Raw genomic sequence first — 18,206 nt, 5'->3', positions numbered from 1 at the left:
ATAGGAACTATATATCGATTAATCACAAAAGGGCAAAAAAAGTAGGCGTACAAGAAAGATGGAATGCGATCTAAAATCAAAATTTTCATCCCCAAATTAGCATGGATTGAGAATCAATGTCAATAAATCAAATCAAATTTATAAAATGTCTCACCTTCATGCATTATGAACTGTGCAACTCCTTTCAAACTCTGCAGCATATGAATTTGATATTTAACCTTAAAATAATGATGTTTTGTTCTATTTATTGTAAAAGTACATTATATCCTAAAAATATGCAAAAGTACAATTAGTTTTTATACAATACTATCTCCGCATTTTAATATAAAAACTAGTTTGACATTCAATTTAGTTCTAAATATAAGACTTTTATTCACTTTATCTTTTATATTTATTTATTTAAGATAGTCTTTATAGTAATTACACATATTAAATATTTTATAATTCTAACTAATATACATGATTAATAAGAATATTTCAGGAAAGACAACACCTATTTATTACAAATAACTAATTAAAATATTTTTTAATATATTTAAATTATTTAACTAACTCTTATATTAAGAATATGAGATAGTACGTTTTGTTGTTTGTCTGATTTTTGCTCGGAAGTGAAACTATCTTTTTATGTATTGTTATTTAATTTCTTGTCGTGTTGGTGACGGTGAGCGGAGGTCTGTTAGGCTTGATTCCACTCATCTTTTAAGGTTTGATGAATTATTTTGTTTCACTTGAGGATATATCTTGCAAAAATTGATAATCCGTGTCTATTACACTATGAGATCCTGGCACTGTGTAAAATTAACAATCCATGTCTATTATAATATACTACTTTAACTAATTTGAATAAATTAAAAAAATTTTGTTAAGTTAATTATTTTTAGTAAATACTACCTCTCGTTCTAATTATAAGAGCCAGTTGACAAATTTGAGAAAATTAAGAAAATAAGTTGAGTTAGTTATTTGTCTTAAATAAGTATTGTCTTTTCTAAAATATCCTTGTTAATCAAGTGTATTGGCTAAAACTATCACTATTAGAAGGATTACTTTAAGAAAAAATATATAAATATAAGAGACAAAGTGGGTTGGGGTTTTATACTTAGGATCAAAATAAAAGTCAAACATGATCTTATATTAAGGATCAGAGGTAGTATATTACTTTTCTCAAAATACCCTTACTAATTATGTATCTCAGCTAAAACTATAACCTTTAACATAGACAACTACTACAAAAACTATTTTAAATAAATAAATAAATATAAAAAACAAAGTGAATTGATATTTTATACTCCTCTATTCCTTCATATAAGACCCATTTAACTAATTTGATTAGATTAAGGAAGTTAGGTAAATTAGTTAATTATAAGAAAAGTAACACATTTTTCGTAAAACACCATAATCATCTTTCTTAATACCCCTTTCCCTCTTCTACTTAATTATGGGTGAAGGAGTATCTATAGAAGTAATTTAGCAAAAATTAACAAATATGGTAAAGGAGTCTTATATTTAAGACTAAAACCAACTCCAGAATTGGATCCTATATTAAAAACCAGAAGAGTGTTTAAGATCAAATTAAATGTCAAAATAGCTATAATGATCCTGTGCAAATGTAGTTATTTCGACCACTTAGGAGGTTTAAAAATAAAATAATTACTCCTGTTATCCATTTTTTTCTGGGAAAAAAATATACGCAGTGAGCATCCATTCACGAGATGCTGGATGGAAAAGAGAAAAACCAAAGCCCTATGCAACAGGGTCATTTTAAAGAAGTGAAGAAAAACGGATCAAATACACTCAGTTTTAGACCCTTAGGCCGTGAGATTTACCAACCTATACGTACATGGATTACCATCCATGGCCCTAAATCAGGCGGACCTCCTTCACTGAATTTAAACACTGACGAGACCATATGGCACCATTAACGTTCCAATCAAAAGCAGCAATATGTTAAAAAAAAACAAACAAACAAACAAACAAACATGTTGGACAGACACATCTGTAGCTCATCTCAGCAACCATTAAATTTTTCTTCAGCCATAGCAACTGCTACAAGCTACCAGAATAAACATCTATACAAAAATTCAAGACCTGTCTATCAGAGAAATGGTACAGGAACAGTACCGTGGTACCTCCGAATGAGGAACAATTTACTTCACAAAATTTCCAACCAGTGCTCTCATGCACCAAATATAATAAAACCTTCCTATGCGTATATAAGAAATCATTTCTCCCTCTGCAAAAAAATACTTGTTACTCTTTGGTAACCCATCTATGGCCTCTAACCTGGTACCCTCCGTAGCTCTGATCACTACTACTCTCTCCTCCGCTCTCCGCACTCACGTATCCTGATTTTCGGCGGTGCTTCTTTCCCCTTGATACCCCACTGTCACTAACACTCCCCGTCAACAAGGGGTCATCTATTCCCCGAATCACCCTCCTTGCAGGTGATGATGATGAAGCAATGCAACTATCGTCCTTTGTTCTCTTTCTATCTTTGTCATTCTTCTTAATGTTTTGAGAAATTCTATGTAGTTTCTCATTAAATCGAGTGATTCCCTTTTCTACTGGCTCCACTGCTTGATTGACGGTGAACCTCACATCTTTCACAATCTGTGTATAAGAAACAGGGAGGCAGATACAAGAAGGAACTGAAAATTAACATGAAATGCACTGAAGGAAATGTCTAATCTATAAATGTATATGGTACAGATAAAGAAAATATTGGGCAATTTCTATTTTTCGAGGCTTCACAGAATGTCCTTGCTTTACTTGCATTATGTTAAAATAAGAAAAACAGACGCACGAGGTTATGAAAGTAACAAAAATTATCATAAACATAATACAAAAATGAAACTCTCCCCACATTTTCACCAAAAATTATTTAAAACTTTCCACACATTCCATATACTATTCGGGATTGCAACTCTGTCAATGAATTTGAATAAATATTTTTGTAATTTTCCCCGCTCTTGTTTTTGTTCGACATCAAGATAGTTTGATAGTTTCTCTCTACATATTATAACATTAACAAGGAAGTTTGTTTCATTTATGAGCGGATTATTTGCCAATAACTCCCACTCAGACAATTTTATAATTTCTTCTTTAAATGTTTAGGAATATATTTATTTCTTAGCATTAGCGAAGAAGGGGCCTTTACTAGGTACTGATCAGCATCACATGGCCTGAATTAGTTCAAGTATTACCAAAATATAGGAAACTTACATATTCACCACCGCCAATAACAACATCACGAACACTCTCTCTGATTGTCATCCCACTCCTTACATTAGCATCAGGATTAGGGAGGCGCAGCTTAGTTGGGCGCTCACTGTCCCTAATCTCATCAGGATCAAGAGGACAGTCAGCAGAGTAATCTCCAAGGACTGAAACACTTCCAGGAAAGCGATCTCCCATTAGCTCGTAAGGCTTTGCTGGAAACACATACAGATGAACTACAGAAGCAATGCCCATCTGTGCTGGATGAATAAAAAGAGCTGTCAAACTTTACTTTTCCCCTTATCTGGAGCAGCCATAGAAACATAACATGTTATGGAGATGGGAAAGATGATGATGTTTCACAATGCAAAAGATTCAACAGTGAATCCAACGAAGTGTTGAAGAACCAGAGAACTTGAGCATTTGATAAGCACCATGAAAAATACTGCATCAGAGTACTTAAGAAATAAAAACATATGAAATCCTGAACCTTCTAGTATATTCATCCCATAGCCATAGGCCGTCTGGTGTTATCAATCAGAGGGCCTGGTGTTATCATCATTAGTATCTGTAAATTAAGGTTCATAGCAAATATCTTATTCCATCAAAAAGAATATAATATAAATGCTTGGTCGCTAAGCTAATGTAATACGGATAAAAATATTCGTGCATACACCTAAAGGTGTGAAACTGGACAATTAGCAACCAATCAACATTAACCATCAAGAGACCTTTATGCACAACTTATTCTGCATGCCACAGTCACCTATACGAAGCTCTACACCCCTGGGCCACAGAGGAAGGTGTTAAAGCCACCAGAGAATTAAAATAGAACAGCACAAAATTTTAAATAGATATCCAATTACAGCCCCCCAACTTAATTACCCATGCCAGTGCTCAAGCTAACTCCAGTGAAGGATATCTACCTCGATGCAAATGATGAAATCTTGGACACTAGACTTCAACTGAAAGCCTTGTGCTATGGGACTTCTGAACAAACCCAAGGCATAGAGGAGAGCAATTGCCACCCCTTGCCACCAAGTGAGGAAAACAATAGACTTAAATGTCAAAAATTTAGCCAATGGCTTTATATGTGCCAATTCATCCTTTGTAGCAGCATAAAATTGAACAAGACAGTACAATGCCCATGACTGACTGAAGTTCAGAACCACTGCCAAATAAGGGTACCTACAAAAGTAGCAAAAAGTTCATGCAGTTGATATAACTGCAGATTTTGTTTACCTAGCATTATAACAGCATGCTGGAACAACCTTAGCCTATGAAGACATGAAACATAAATATTTTCCTTAAAAAAGCACAGAATGATGGCATAATTAACATCCATCCGAAAAAGTGATTCAGAAGAGCATTATTGACAATCAGATGCAGACACAATGAACACAATCCCATACATAAGGAGTAGTTTGAAATATCCCAGATCTCTATATGTTAAAGTTCCAAACTACTCTTTATGAAGGCAATTTCAGGTAAACAGGCTCAATACAGCCAAACGGTTCGCAGGTACAAATTTGACATGCCACACCCAGAATTTTCAGCTACATTTCCCATAAACTACCTCAAAAACTTATAAATATTTCTTAATTAATTTATCTCTTTTTCTTTCTATAATTTCATTTTCTCTTTTCACTTTATGTGAAATTTTCAAGTTGTTTAAAAACTTCTAATTTCCATCTCCCATTAGAAGTAAAATTAATGGACTATGAAGATCTTTACACTGACATTTGAGATTTATATACAAATATACATGGTAAATCTAGAAGAGCTAGAATTTCAAAATGCAAGAGACCACCTGAGGTAATCCCTTTATGTTCAAATAGATAGACAAAAGTTATTCACAAACTATTAGGATACTTGGGACACAAGGAGGAATGTAAAACAAGAGGCAGCCCTCAATTATGACAACGACATAGTGAAGGTGAATTGAAGGTGAAGTAAAAGGAATCTACATTCTAAGCGGGTAAAATCCATAAATACGGCAAATTTTATACCTTTAATAACCAATTAAAAGGAATATAAATGAAAAGAGTAAATAAACAAGTTCTTTGAGTCTTTTGAGACAAATAAAACAACACCACATAAACTACTATGCATCATAGCTACTTCAACATGTTCATGTAATTTGAAGAACCAAACTAATCTTATTGCAGCCATTCCAAATTTTCTTACCCACATCCCCATTTAAATTCTCCTTCACAGTAAACTCCAAAGGCTTCAAGGATTACTGCAATAATAGCACTGAGAGACTTTATTATCATCTGTAAGGGAAAACAAGCATTTTGGAGGAGTTAATATAACACAAAAGATTTACAGGAAAAATGAGAAAAGAATAGATTATCTAAGTAACAGAAGCATACATATTGAACAATTCCAAATTTCACAATTTGGTAAAACCACCGACCAAGTTTCCAGGGTTTAAGGAAGTAGTTCAAAGGAAATGGATGCTTTATAGTTCCCTTTTCAGAACTATGCTCTAATAGAGGCATTTTTGAACCAGCACGGCCTTCTCTTTCCATAAATTCAATGGTCCTTTCCTCCCCACCTATAAGATAGATAGACACCAAAACATTAAATGAACTTGATCTTCCCCCCCCCCCCCCAAAAAAAAAAAATGTAAAGGTGGGAGCAGCTACATGTCGAACTCAAGAACATCAATTTACATCTTAAAATATAAAAGCTACAGAATGTTGAAAGGAATCACAAAATCAATTAAATATATTCCGCAATGCCTACAAAAGTATCAGTCAAAAAATAGAAATGTTGTGTAAACACAATGTAACATATGGGTATTGCAGGAGCAAATTCATGGTTTAATTAGCTTAAAGAACTTGTGGTGACTAAGTTGTAGCTTCATGGTTTCATTAGTTATACGGATGTCGCAAGAGCGAATTCAACACTAATTAATTAAAAAGAGACCAATTCTTTGGGAGGTAATTTGAACACTTTAGGAACAATTGTCCCTATAACTATAAAAGTCAATCGAGATAGAATCTTGAAATCTCATAATGTGAACTCTGATCCTCCAGTGCTTCAAGTGATCAAATCATCTTAAATTAATTATCATTTGCACATGTTATTTTATATTTTGCTTCTTTTAATCAAATATTTATTTTGCTTTTGACTATAAATTAATTGGACTAGGGAAAATCTTCCTGCATTAGGTATGACATTTGGAGTACTCTGGATATACTACTACTACAATCCCGTACACTTGTAAGTCCAATCACAAGCCAAAATCATAAAAATGTTAAGATTCTCAATTCCTAATAAAAATATGGAGATATTTAAATTTTAAAAAAAACATAAGTACAGTCAAACATTTAGAATAAGATATCCCTTTTTGATTAATAGATATTCACTAAATTAAAAGGGCATAAAAGCTTCATTAAAACTGCAAAGGACAATGAAAATGGAGGGGGAAAGAATTTAGATCCAATATTCTAGTTAAAGAAATATTAACATTCTTGAATTAAATTCTATGTGATAAGTACAGGCTACTGCAACAACGTACCCAGACAAGCAACAAGGTATCTTCCAAAGCAATACATGGCAAAGGATTCATAGCAATCCCGCAATATTGCACAGTCAACACTGATCGATGGATCCACCAGTGATACAAACTGCTAACATCAACTTGAGTCAGAAGCATTCAAAACAAAGTAGTTTATGCCATAAGCATAAAACAAATGGGGAAAACAAGGAGGGATTTCAAATTTCACAAATAGACTACAACAATGAAACCCAGGATCCATAGCTACGTATTGAAATTTGTATCTTCTTGTCAACTGGTCCTTTCAGAAATGCTATATCACTTCAGCATCTCAGACAAATTGTAACATTAATTACACAACTTACTGATTCTACTGAATAGCATGGAACCATTAGGATGACTCCAATCAAAAATTTTTGCTCCTATGAAGGGCAAGGGAAAAGAATTGTTAATAATGTAATAAACGGATGCACGCTAGGAAAACAACCATTTAGAAGTTAAACATTGAAGGAGGAGAACCTCAGGATTCTTGTATGCAGAAAGGTGCTCAAACAGGAGATACATTGACAGAGTAAGAGTAATGATGATAAAGGCACCAGCAATTATTGCTGCCCATGTAGGAGGTGAGTAGGCTGATTGGATAAATACGCTGAGATGACCTAATGTCTTCATCAGATGAGGAGATCTCATATGCAATGAGCATAATTGAATTATAAATTCATAAGAACTTGCATTAGGTCGCTGAAGTAGAACACTGCCAAAGGCATTTCCTGTTTAAATAAAGTATTACAAGATGAGAGTTCATCTAATGATAATAGGCCTCACAAACATACAATTGACGCAGAATACAAATGGAATATAATTAACAAAAAAATTGGAGAATTTGATGCCTGTGATATGTAGAAGACCAAAAGATAACCAGTAATAGCATCCTCTGATTTAGTTGAACAATAAACATCAAAAACACTCACTAAGAATTTATTTTAGCAGTGCACCCCTCGTCGCCCTCTATTTCTTTTTACAAGATACAAAATAATTCAAATGCATACTAATCCGTGATAGATTCGTCAAGAACTTTGAACTTTACGGGACTTACAAATAAAATAAACTTTCTGAACATGTATGCAAAGAAAGAACATATTGTACCATATAAACTAATCCATGACGGAACCGACCACCTGAACTTGAGCTTGTTTTAAAGTATGAAATTTCAACAATTTGAGCGCAGTGAATCCAATTTATACAGCAAAAATTAATCTAAAAGCAATATAAACAAAACAGATTGGTGACCAAATATATAGAGTATTTATGTATGTGAACAGAACAGGTTAAAAAAAACAAACGAAAATCTCAATATGCCCGAAATCCATAAAGGCGTTCAGACCCTGGATGGAACACGGAAGCAACAAAATGTGGTAAGGGCTAAAGTAAGTGCCGCTACAAGCTATCAGAAAACTGATATTAAATTCAAGGGTGAGATAAAGTAGGTTTACAAGCCAATCGGACAATCACACTATTAGGATCGTCTTCGTCAAAAAAGGAAACGATTGACAGAAGGGTTTCCTTCTCCACAACACTTCAGGTTCGATAACCAAGCTTGGCAATTCTCTGCGTGGTCTCCCTCTCTTTATCGAGCGTATCTGTCAACGGAATTACGTCGATGTGAAATTTTTCACAAACATAAATTTCTTACATGTATAATTTGGAAAAAAAAAAAAAAAAAGTCCCTGAAGAATCCTTGAGAATGAGTCATTTTGTTTTTATGTAATTTTGTTTCTGAAATTTGATAAACTTTTCACCATATTTAGTCACTGAAATTTCATTTTATTTTGTTTAGACCCTAAATTTTAAAATTAGTGCTTTAGTTTCTGAAATTTGACTATATGTTAGTTTTGGCTCCAGCAAATTTTGGTTTTGGCCCTTATTCTAAGGATAAAAAAATTCTTCAAGTGAATCAAAATAAAATTAAATTTTTGAAACTAAAATCAAAACTAAGTCAAATTTTAAAAAGTAAAAATGATATTAACCATATTAATAATTACTGACTTCACTTTTTTTATTAAAAAAATGCAAAATGACATTAATCCATAAAAAAAAACTACAAAGTTTCGAAAGAGATAGAGCAAATATTAGAATTTCAAAACCTAAAGAAAACTTCAACAAAAATAAGGAAAATAAGATTCATATAGAAGTCTCATAAAAGAGCGAGAATCTTTTGCCAAGTCATGGAAAATGAGGTGACTTGTTACTATCATGTTGATGAAAGCTTTGCCCACACAAACAACCAAAGATGGAGAGGATCTTGAAGTGGGGAGATGAGAGTTTATTATCCAAACTCCAAAGCAAAGAGGCTTGCAAGCAACTCCAAAGGAAAAAAAAATGGTGAACCTTCCATTCCTTACCTGTTTGTGATTTGTATGGAGAGACTAGAGGCTTATTCACAAAGAGGTCATGGAGGGCAAACGAAAGGGATTGAAATTTAACTCATACGAACTAGTCATTTCACATCTCTTTTCCGTTGATGATCTCCTGCTTTTTGAAGAAGCCAGTATGTATCAAATAGATGTTATGAGCAACACTGTGGCCTTATTCTGCACGATCTCGGGACACAAAATCAGTTTCGAAAAATCTAAAGCCTTCTTTTCCTATAACATTTGTTTTAACAAGGCCACTGATATGAGTTAGAAGTTGGGTATTAGTATAACTGCTAATTTAGGCAAATATTTGGGCGTATTGACTCTTCACAAAAGAGTTAGTAAAGTAATTTGCCACCCTATTATCTATAGAGTCCATAAAAGATTGACCTCATGGAAAGGCAGAGTCCTCAACATGGCTGGGAGAACCACTCTGATTAAGTCAGTTATATCAACTCTTCCAAGTTATCAAATGCATACTGCACTTTTACCTAAAGGCATCCTGAATGAGATTGAAAAAAAAATAGTAGGAACTTCCTATGAAACCAGCAACAAGAAGGTAGGAAATGCATCTTATTGCTTGGGAAAAAAAAAATCAAACAAGAGAAAACAGGTGGTGGGCCGGGCACTAAAGACTTGCAATGCAAAAAACCAAGCTTTTATCATGAAATTATGTTGGGGGCTGCTCACTAAACTAGAAGCTCTTAGGGTTCAATGCTTGAGCTTGGCAGAGCACAACAAACATGTGGGGCAAGTTCTATAAAGGGATTGGCAGATGTGTTAACAACGGCAACCGAACCCATTTTTTGTGGGATTTATGGTCTCCTTTGGATGAGCCTTTAATCTTCCTAGCTGACAGATATTTTCACTTAATTAACTTCAATGCTACGATCAACTATTTTGTGAGGGTAGATGGGCAATGGAATGTGCAAGAATGGGAAAATTATCTCCCACCTTGGATCATTGAAATTCTCAACCATATGAAACTCCCCCTCTAGTAATGAAGATGATGAGTTTTGCTGGAGAAAGACACATGACGGTAAATTTAGTGTCAAGGCTGCTTACCGATGGATTTCTAAACAAAATGACCAACCCCATGATGGTTAATGGAAGAAGTTATGGAAGCTTCCAGTACTAAAAAAGGTCAATATGTTTTGATGGCAAGCTATTTAAGAGAGACTTCCTCATGACTTACCAAGAGCTCAGAGAGGAATTATAAACAGGGCTTAGTGCCCCTTTGAGTGCATGAGAGAGGAAAACACCCTTTACATCTTGAGAGATTGTAAGATAGCTAGAATGGTCTAGCTTAATATGGTTCACCTAATTGAGTTTTCAAAGTTTTTTCACTCTAACTTGTAGGATTGAATTCAACAAAACTTCATGGCAACAATCATTTTGCACGATGGCAATGGCTAAAGGTTTTCGCATTGATTTATTGGCTACTGTGGAAGAACAGATGCAGAGGAATTACGAATGGTCAATGATGTCGAGCAAAGGAACTTATGCATAATGGCCTGCATCTCCTCATAGAGACTGCAGAGCAAGGAGAACTGAAGCACCAAATCTTTGGTACTCCACAGCCCAAGAGTTTTGTTAGATTGGATACGAATGGATCTGTAAATGCAATGAAACTCACGTCATGTGGAGGAATAATCAAGAACTTATCAGGACAATGGCTCGTTGGCTTCAAGAAGTTGGGATTCTTACCCCCTACTCCAGCAGAACTGATAGCGCTACTAAGAGGGTTGCAAATCTGCAAACAACAAAGATACAACAGAGTTATGGCGTTTATTGACTCTATGGAAGTGTATCATATGATTATGGTAGATGGAGGCCTCCAGCATCCTCTGCGATCACATATAATGAAAGTAAGGAATCTTATATACTCTAATTAGGACTTGGGATCAGCGACACACCACGGGCTAACATACAGTGCGCTATCAACCGGCCAAGGAGGCGCACATGCTTACGGAAGACATGGTTATATTGTGGCACCCCCCAAATGAACATCTATCTCGTATTAGAGATGACTTAGAGTAGCTGCTAGCTCTTTTATTATTTCCTTTCAAGTTGTATTCCTGCCTTTTCATCAAAAAAAAAAAAAAGATGATGCTGACAAAATTGTAAATTTATATACAGTAATTGCCCATCTATCAAGAGTCTTTATGTCATCTTCTTTTAGCTAGAAAAATTGGTTGAGGGTGTTGCTTCACATATGGTTTTGGCTTAGAAGGTGTTTAGGTAAAACCAAACTATGATTTGAAGAACACCTTCTAGAATAAAAGTTATCTTGAGAATAGATTTTGAAAGAATAAAAGTTATTCTGAAGTATTTGGATGGTTGTTATCAAAATCACTTTTTTTTTGTACAAATTACCAACAAAGACATAAGTTAATATGATAATTACATAAAAGATAGAATTTAATTTATATTTTTGTTTGAAATAATGAATTTGAAAATAATATATTTTTCCAACATAATAAATAATATATGAAAAAATAATTAATTGATAATTATTATGTGTATATATATTTATAAAATATAAGATTAAAGATGTTGTTAGAAAAAGTTGTAGAAAAAGTTTTTTTAAGAGCTTAATGATTGACTTCATTTTCATACATTCTCTCTTATTTTTTTCTCACTCACACCAACCCACTTATAATTAAGGGCATATTTGGGGCAAAAAGTATATTTTTAATATATTTATTACTTTTAACTAATTTTAATAGTTTTATTAAACCATGTGACATAGTTAAGTAGATCTCATAATAAGAAACGGAGAGAGAAGTATTTAACAAAAATGTGTTTGGATTTTAAGTATTAATAATGATATGAAGATCAATAGTAGTTAATTATCTTTACAAAATAACAACTTTAATTACATAAAGTAATAATAAAAGTCTCAGACAATATACGTACAAGAAGTTTAGACAATGATAGTATTTTTTTTTTGAAAGTTAGATTTAGGCTTTAAGTATTATCAGTGGCACGAAGATCAATTATTACCTTACTTTTTTTATAAAAAAAACTTCAATTATATGAAACAATAACAAAAGCTTGAACAGTCACAAGCTAAGTTTGGATTTTAAATGTTAGCAGTGATTTAGAAATCAATAATAGTTTCATTTTAAGAAATAATAAAAATCCAAATCTAACCTTTTAATATACTAGTTTTTACTACATAAGCTTTTATCGTTTGATATAATTAAAGTAGTTTTTTCTTTGTTCTTATTTTTGGCCACCAGCTTTAATTTGAATCCATCTCCAAGTAATTCATTGTCAAGAGCGAACCATAAAGACAGAAGTCAGCCGGTGAAAAAGTAGTTGTTTCTTAAGTAAAATAGCTACTGATCTCAAGGTCATTTCTTCCCAATTATTCTCCGGTCAGTGGTCACCAGCATGGGGGGATTCCCCCCCCCCCCGGGGTTTACATAAGGGCAGTATGGTTGTAAAAGAAGTCCTAGAAATTATGCCATTTTCAGTGGTCTGATATGGAATTTGCCTCTTTCGTAAGTGTTTTTTGTCATTCTCCTAACTTTCTTTTTACTTTAATGTTAAAACTAAATAAATAATTTTTCTTATATAGTAATCAATTATAGTGTATGAAAAAACTTAGTACATGAAAATAATTACAAACAAGTGAAAATAGTTACACACAAGACACACTAGACACTAACTCATGATTACAAGAAGGTTCACATGACAATACTTTAAACTATTGAAAGCAAGTACTACAACCATGAAAAGAAGAAGAAGAAGAAGAAGCCAAATTAAAACCTCCCTCAAATAGGTTTGACAAAAAAAAAAAAAAAACCTTCACCAAATAGAGGAATAAAATGATACAACAATTTCCAACAGCATGTGTAAAACCACATCTAAAAATCAAGGTAGAAAAATATGCTGTCGAAGCCAATTTTAAGGAGGGTAAAAACCAATATCTGCGGTGCTAGATGGCGACTAAATTGGAAAGAAGCATCGCAAGCATTGCTAAAATACCCCAAAATGAGTCGCTTGCAACATTCCTTTAATCTCCATTTCACATTTGCTTAATGAAGCTACCCTTAATTGAATGAATCAAGTGTAGCAACTAACAACCCTTGGAACAATATAAATTTCCACTGTGCTAAACTTTAGAACAACTGAAGTGGCCATGGATTAATTAGATGACGATAAGGTTAAATTGCAGCAACCACCTTGAAATATTTTATCGTCCAGCACTTTAAAGTATTTTATAATGTGTCCAATACCTCAAAAATATTTTTTAAGTGTATCAAGCACTTTAAAATATTTTGTAATTCATTTAACACCCTGAAATATTTTTTCAAATGTGTCCAGTATCTTAAAAAATACTGAAAAATAATTTATTGTGTTTGATATACATTTATTTAATAGATCTTTTGAGGAGTTAATGACAAAGTTGAAATTACTAATAAAATAATACTTTAAAAGCACAATTACTTCTAAAAAAATTAATACTTTAAGATTAAAATTACACCACAAAATACTTTAGGGTGATGAAGCTACCTTAATAATATATTACTTTCTATCCTTAATATAAGAGTTTATTTGAATTTTATTTTTGTTTTAAATATAAAATCCCAATATACTCTATTTCTCATATTTATCCATTTTTTCTCGAGATAGTCTTTGTGATAATAGCAGTTCTAGCTAATACACTTAATTAGCAAGGATATTTTAAAGAAGACAACACCTATTTATTACAAATAACTAATTTAACTAATTTGCTTAATGTATTTAAATTAGTCAACTAGCTCTTATATTAAAGACTGAAGGTAGTATTTAGTTTAGTGTCACAATATTTAATTTAATGGCAATTAGAGATGTTACACCGTTAAATTAAATGGACAATCAATAAAAGGGTTAAGGTGCACTCAACACCTGAACTATTTTCTCATATACATTTAGTACCCTGAAATAACAAGTAGTTATTAAAATGGTGCAGTATCATCCACCGGTGACAAAACTGTTACTTTGACTGTTCAGCAAAGTTTGGCCAAAAAATTCTTACTTGGCATATGAAGGGACAGCTGACTTGAAAAAAAACTTTAGTAACTAGTACACTTAATTAGCAAGGATATTTTAGAGAAGATAACACATATTTATTACAAATAACTAACTTAACTAATTTTCTTAATTTACTCAAATTAGTCAACTAACTCTTATATTAAGGACCAAAAATAGTACTCCTCCGATCCTTAATGTAAGACCCATTTAACTAATTTGATTAGATTAAGGAAGTTAGGTAAGTTAGTTAATTATAAGAAAAGTGACACATTTTTCCTAAAACACCATAATCATCTTTCTTAATACCTCATCTCCCTCTTCTACTTGATTATAATTGAGGGAGTATTCATAAGGGTAATTTAGAGAAAATTGATAAATATGATAAATGGGTCTTATATTTAAGACCAAAATCAACTTAAGAATTAGATCCTATATTAAGGACCGGAGGAGTATTTAGTCTAGCGTTACAATATTTAATTTAATGGCAATTAGAGATGTTACACCGTTAAATTAAATAGACAATAAATAAAAAATTTAAAGTACATTCAACACCCGAGTTATTTTTTTAGGTGTAACTAGTGTCTTAAAATAATAAGTGGTTATTAAAATGGTGCAGTATCATCCATATGTGACAAAAACTGTTAATTTGACTGTTAAAATGCCATGTCAGCAGAGTTTGACCAAAAAATTCTTATTTGGCCTATGGAGGGACGGTTGACTCGAAAAAAACCTTAGTTGGCATAATTTTTCTAAGGGGCTTTTAACCATGTAAAAAAAACAATGGTTACATTCTGTTCTTTGCAAATGAAAAGTAGTAAGCGGCCAACCAAACTCACCTTCATTGGTCTGCAAGCAAATTAAAAAAGTTGCTGATGCTTTGTGAAGAGAAAACCCAAATATTCAAGAGCAAATGGCAAATTCTAATACTCCTAATCAATTTTCTTTTCTTTCAGCAAAATTAGATTTCAAGAAACATAAATCAAAATATTGATGCTAGGAACTATAAATAAGTCAATATTTGGGTGATCCATACCATAATTCAGCTTCACAAAGTTTGAATGAATTAAATAGATAAACCTTCAAGATGAGCAAATTATAGTTCACAGATGAGCAAATCGAGGGACTCCTTTTCGATCTTTATGGATTTTAACTTCAATCTGCGATAACATCGATCACTTCTCGTCCTCTGTTCAAGAAACGCACAATGTCGTCTTTGTTCTTTCTTTGTTTTTGCTACCACCCCCTTGCTTTTTGCTCCTTCTGCTTCTGGTTCTAATACATTTGTTGCTTCGTGCCTCACCAGATCTGATGCCCATCGGCCTACTTGGACTAGAGGGATTATGGATGCCATGAAGAAGAATCAAATCTAGCGGCAATTATCGATTTCTACAGTGGTTGTGGCGAGCCCGCAAAAGAGGTCGGCCAAGGATAGGTAGTGAGGTCGCTGGATGTGATTATTGAGAACGAATCCCAGAATCGCAACTCCTCCCTCTTGCCTTTTCTAGCTGCCCTTCAAATCTTCACTTCTTCTTCTTCTTCTTCAATCTTAGCCAAGTACAAGGTTGCACATGCGATTTCTAGAAGCCTGAAGAATTCTTTTTGCTTTTTTTTTTTAAGGTCAAAAACTCTTTTTAAAATATTACATAATTTTGATGTTGTATGCCAAATAAGATTTTTTTAATCAAACTCTACTGACTTAGCATTTTAACGATCACATAACTGTCGGGTATGGATGAGATTGTACTATTTTAATAATTTTATGGGTGAAATTATGCCACTTATTAGTTTAGAACACTAGGTATACTTATAATTTGGAGTGTTGAACACATTTTGACTTCACATAAAATGGAAGGCATTGCATTTGGGGGAAAAAGTGTTGAAACTTGTCTAGTTCCAAGATCTCTACGACTTTTAGCCCAAAAGCACATCCACCTTTTTTTTTTTTTTGGGAAAACAAAATGTTTTGACTTCCTTATTCCTTAGATTTTGATTGTTTGTGGCAAATGCACCATAATTTTTTTTTTTAATCAAAATTGTACAAAGGTTAACCAAAAATGAAAAATATGCACTAAAACTTAGAAAGATACAACCTGGTATCATTAACCAAAACTCTAAATTTTGAAGGCAGAGGAAGATTGCCCCTTGGCATATGATGAGAGCCTTTGTCATTCGTCTTAGGGTTTCCAGTCAAAAATAAATCCAAGCAATACAATATAGTGCAAAACTTGGGTCGTTTCACTTTAAGAAGCCTTTATTTGAAATCCTAAGCAAACTAATATCAAAATAAAGAATTGATATGGAAAGGGATTGATTTTCTTTTTAACTAACTAATTAGCAAAATTTAAAAGGATGCAAATAAGTAAATAATTTTGGATTTTTAGTTTATAAAATGAATATGAATAAAATAAACAAAGAGAATTAACAAGTGACAGCAAATGGAAAAGCAATCCTCTAGCACAACGATTAAGACTATTATTACTTCAATTAATTTAGGAGTTAGCTAAATTCAAAAGACTCTAAGGGCCACCCCTTAGACTCGGTTTAATTAGAATAATCAACACCAAGTCACCTTGCATATTAATTACTCACAATTAAACTGTTTCAGCACAATTAGTTGAAAAGAATCAAAGAAAAGCAATTAACATTTTTAGTCCAATAACCAAGCCACCTTGAATTATCACTGAATATTCACAATAATTTCAAAATATAATCTAACCAAGTACAATGTAAAGAAATTAAAGTTAATCATAGCATAATGTCAAATGCTAATCAAAGATTCCAGTAGCCACAACCAATCTCAATACAAATATAAATCATTACAGCATATTCAAATATTGTAAAATTCATTCTAAGACCTGGAAATCACAATTACAATAAAGAAGTAAATATTGAAAGAGTTGAAACTCCCCGTTGAAGCTCTAAGTTCAAGTCATAACCATTGCTCTAGAGAATTGAAGGATTAGCTAAGCCCATGCATCACTGAAGCTCCACCATACACTTCAACGATTAAAGCCATAATAGACAATACAAAAGAAGATAAAAGAGAAAATGACAATGATGATGATGAAATTGAGGGGAGATGGATGATTTCTGTGGAAAATGAAGAAAGGAAGATGTGTAGGTGTGATTTCTGACGAGTCCCTCTGGTCCCTGTGTTGTTCACACCATTGCAATACTCTAGTCCTTCTTAGTCTCTCTCGCCGTCCTATCTGCTCGTGCCTCTCTCCATCACTGGTCATGCTGAATCCCCTCTCTTCCCCTCTGCAGTCACGCCTTTGTTTTGCTATCAAGCTCACGCTGAATCCCCTTCTACCCGTTACCCCTTCGTGCTTTCTTTCTTTCTTTTTTTTCCCCTCACCGTTAGCTCCTCTCTTCGCGTTGCTCCCTGTTCGCTCTTTTTTTTTTTTCCTCCCTTTCTCGGTGCCGTCCAGCTCATGTGTTTTGTCTCTCTTGGAGATGATGATGAATAGTAGGTTATTAGGGGGGAGCAAAATGCAACGTTTTGCTCCCTTTTTTAATTATTTGTTCTTTTTTTCTTTTTCTTTTTTAAATCTTCCAAAAACCTACAACCAAAATTCAAGAATAAAGTAGTATTAATTGTCCTCAAATCAATTAGTCACAATTAAACTAAAATATGACAATTTTGCCCTTATAAAATAATAATTCAAAATAAACTATTAAATCAATTAACAATCATTAAGGTTAAAAGGACTAATTAAGTTGACAAAACCCATATAAAAGATATCAAATATATAAAAATATTGAGTTTATTAGCAGAAGCACCACACACTTCTTTTGTAGCAAAAAGGTCAATGGATTGCATAAGGACCAACAATCCATGTCTACGCATTCACAAATTGAAGCCTTTTACGAATTTCTTGCAATATAACCTATGTGCTATTCTTCCTCTTCAGCACCACAATCAATCTGCGAAAGATCAAAGTCTGTTGAAAATGCAGTTCAATCAATATGTGTTTAAAATTTCCTGCCAAATTCCATTCTTTGACTCAACTGCAAATTCAATATCCATGCAAATAAATCAT

General features: G+C 33.1%; 1 protein-coding gene across 6 annotated transcripts; it reads right to left on the bottom strand.

Annotated features, from left to right (window-relative positions):
• Positions 1-1,982: 1,982 nt before the first annotated feature.
• On the bottom strand, positions 1,983-8,373 carry LOC114753347 (protein LAZ1). 6 transcript variants are annotated; one of them, XM_028942036.1, is made up of 9 exons: positions 8,218-8,362; positions 7,244-7,494; positions 7,090-7,146; positions 6,746-6,854; positions 5,592-5,776; positions 5,404-5,492; positions 4,143-4,404; positions 3,223-3,471; positions 1,983-2,610 (listed from the first exon to the last, which is right to left on the bottom strand). In XM_028942036.1, exons 2-9 carry the CDS (start codon positions 7,412-7,414, stop codon positions 2,251-2,253), a joined length of 1,482 nt encoding a protein of 493 aa, XP_028797869.1. In that variant the 5' UTR covers positions 7,415-7,494; positions 8,218-8,362; the 3' UTR covers positions 1,983-2,250. The 6 variants fall into 6 exon arrangements, with proteins under 6 accessions (XP_028797869.1, XP_028797870.1, XP_028797874.1 ...); XM_028942037.1 differs by lacking the exon at positions 8,218-8,362 and adding an exon at positions 7,871-8,169; XM_028942040.1 differs by lacking the exon at positions 1,983-2,610 and adding an exon at positions 3,707-3,784 and having other exon boundaries at positions 3,393-3,471; positions 8,218-8,373.
• Positions 8,374-18,206: the final 9,833 nt, after the last annotated feature.

This window comes from Neltuma alba, unplaced genomic scaffold, assembly GCF_004799145.2.
Source record: "Neltuma alba isolate B1F8T4 unplaced genomic scaffold, ASM479914v2 tig00007870_pilon, whole genome shotgun sequence".
In the NCBI taxonomy this organism is placed as follows: Eukaryota; Viridiplantae; Streptophyta; class Magnoliopsida; order Fabales; family Fabaceae; genus Neltuma; species Neltuma alba.
The sequence above is the reverse complement of the archived record's forward strand: the minus strand, read 5'-3'. Positions and strand labels throughout refer to the sequence as shown.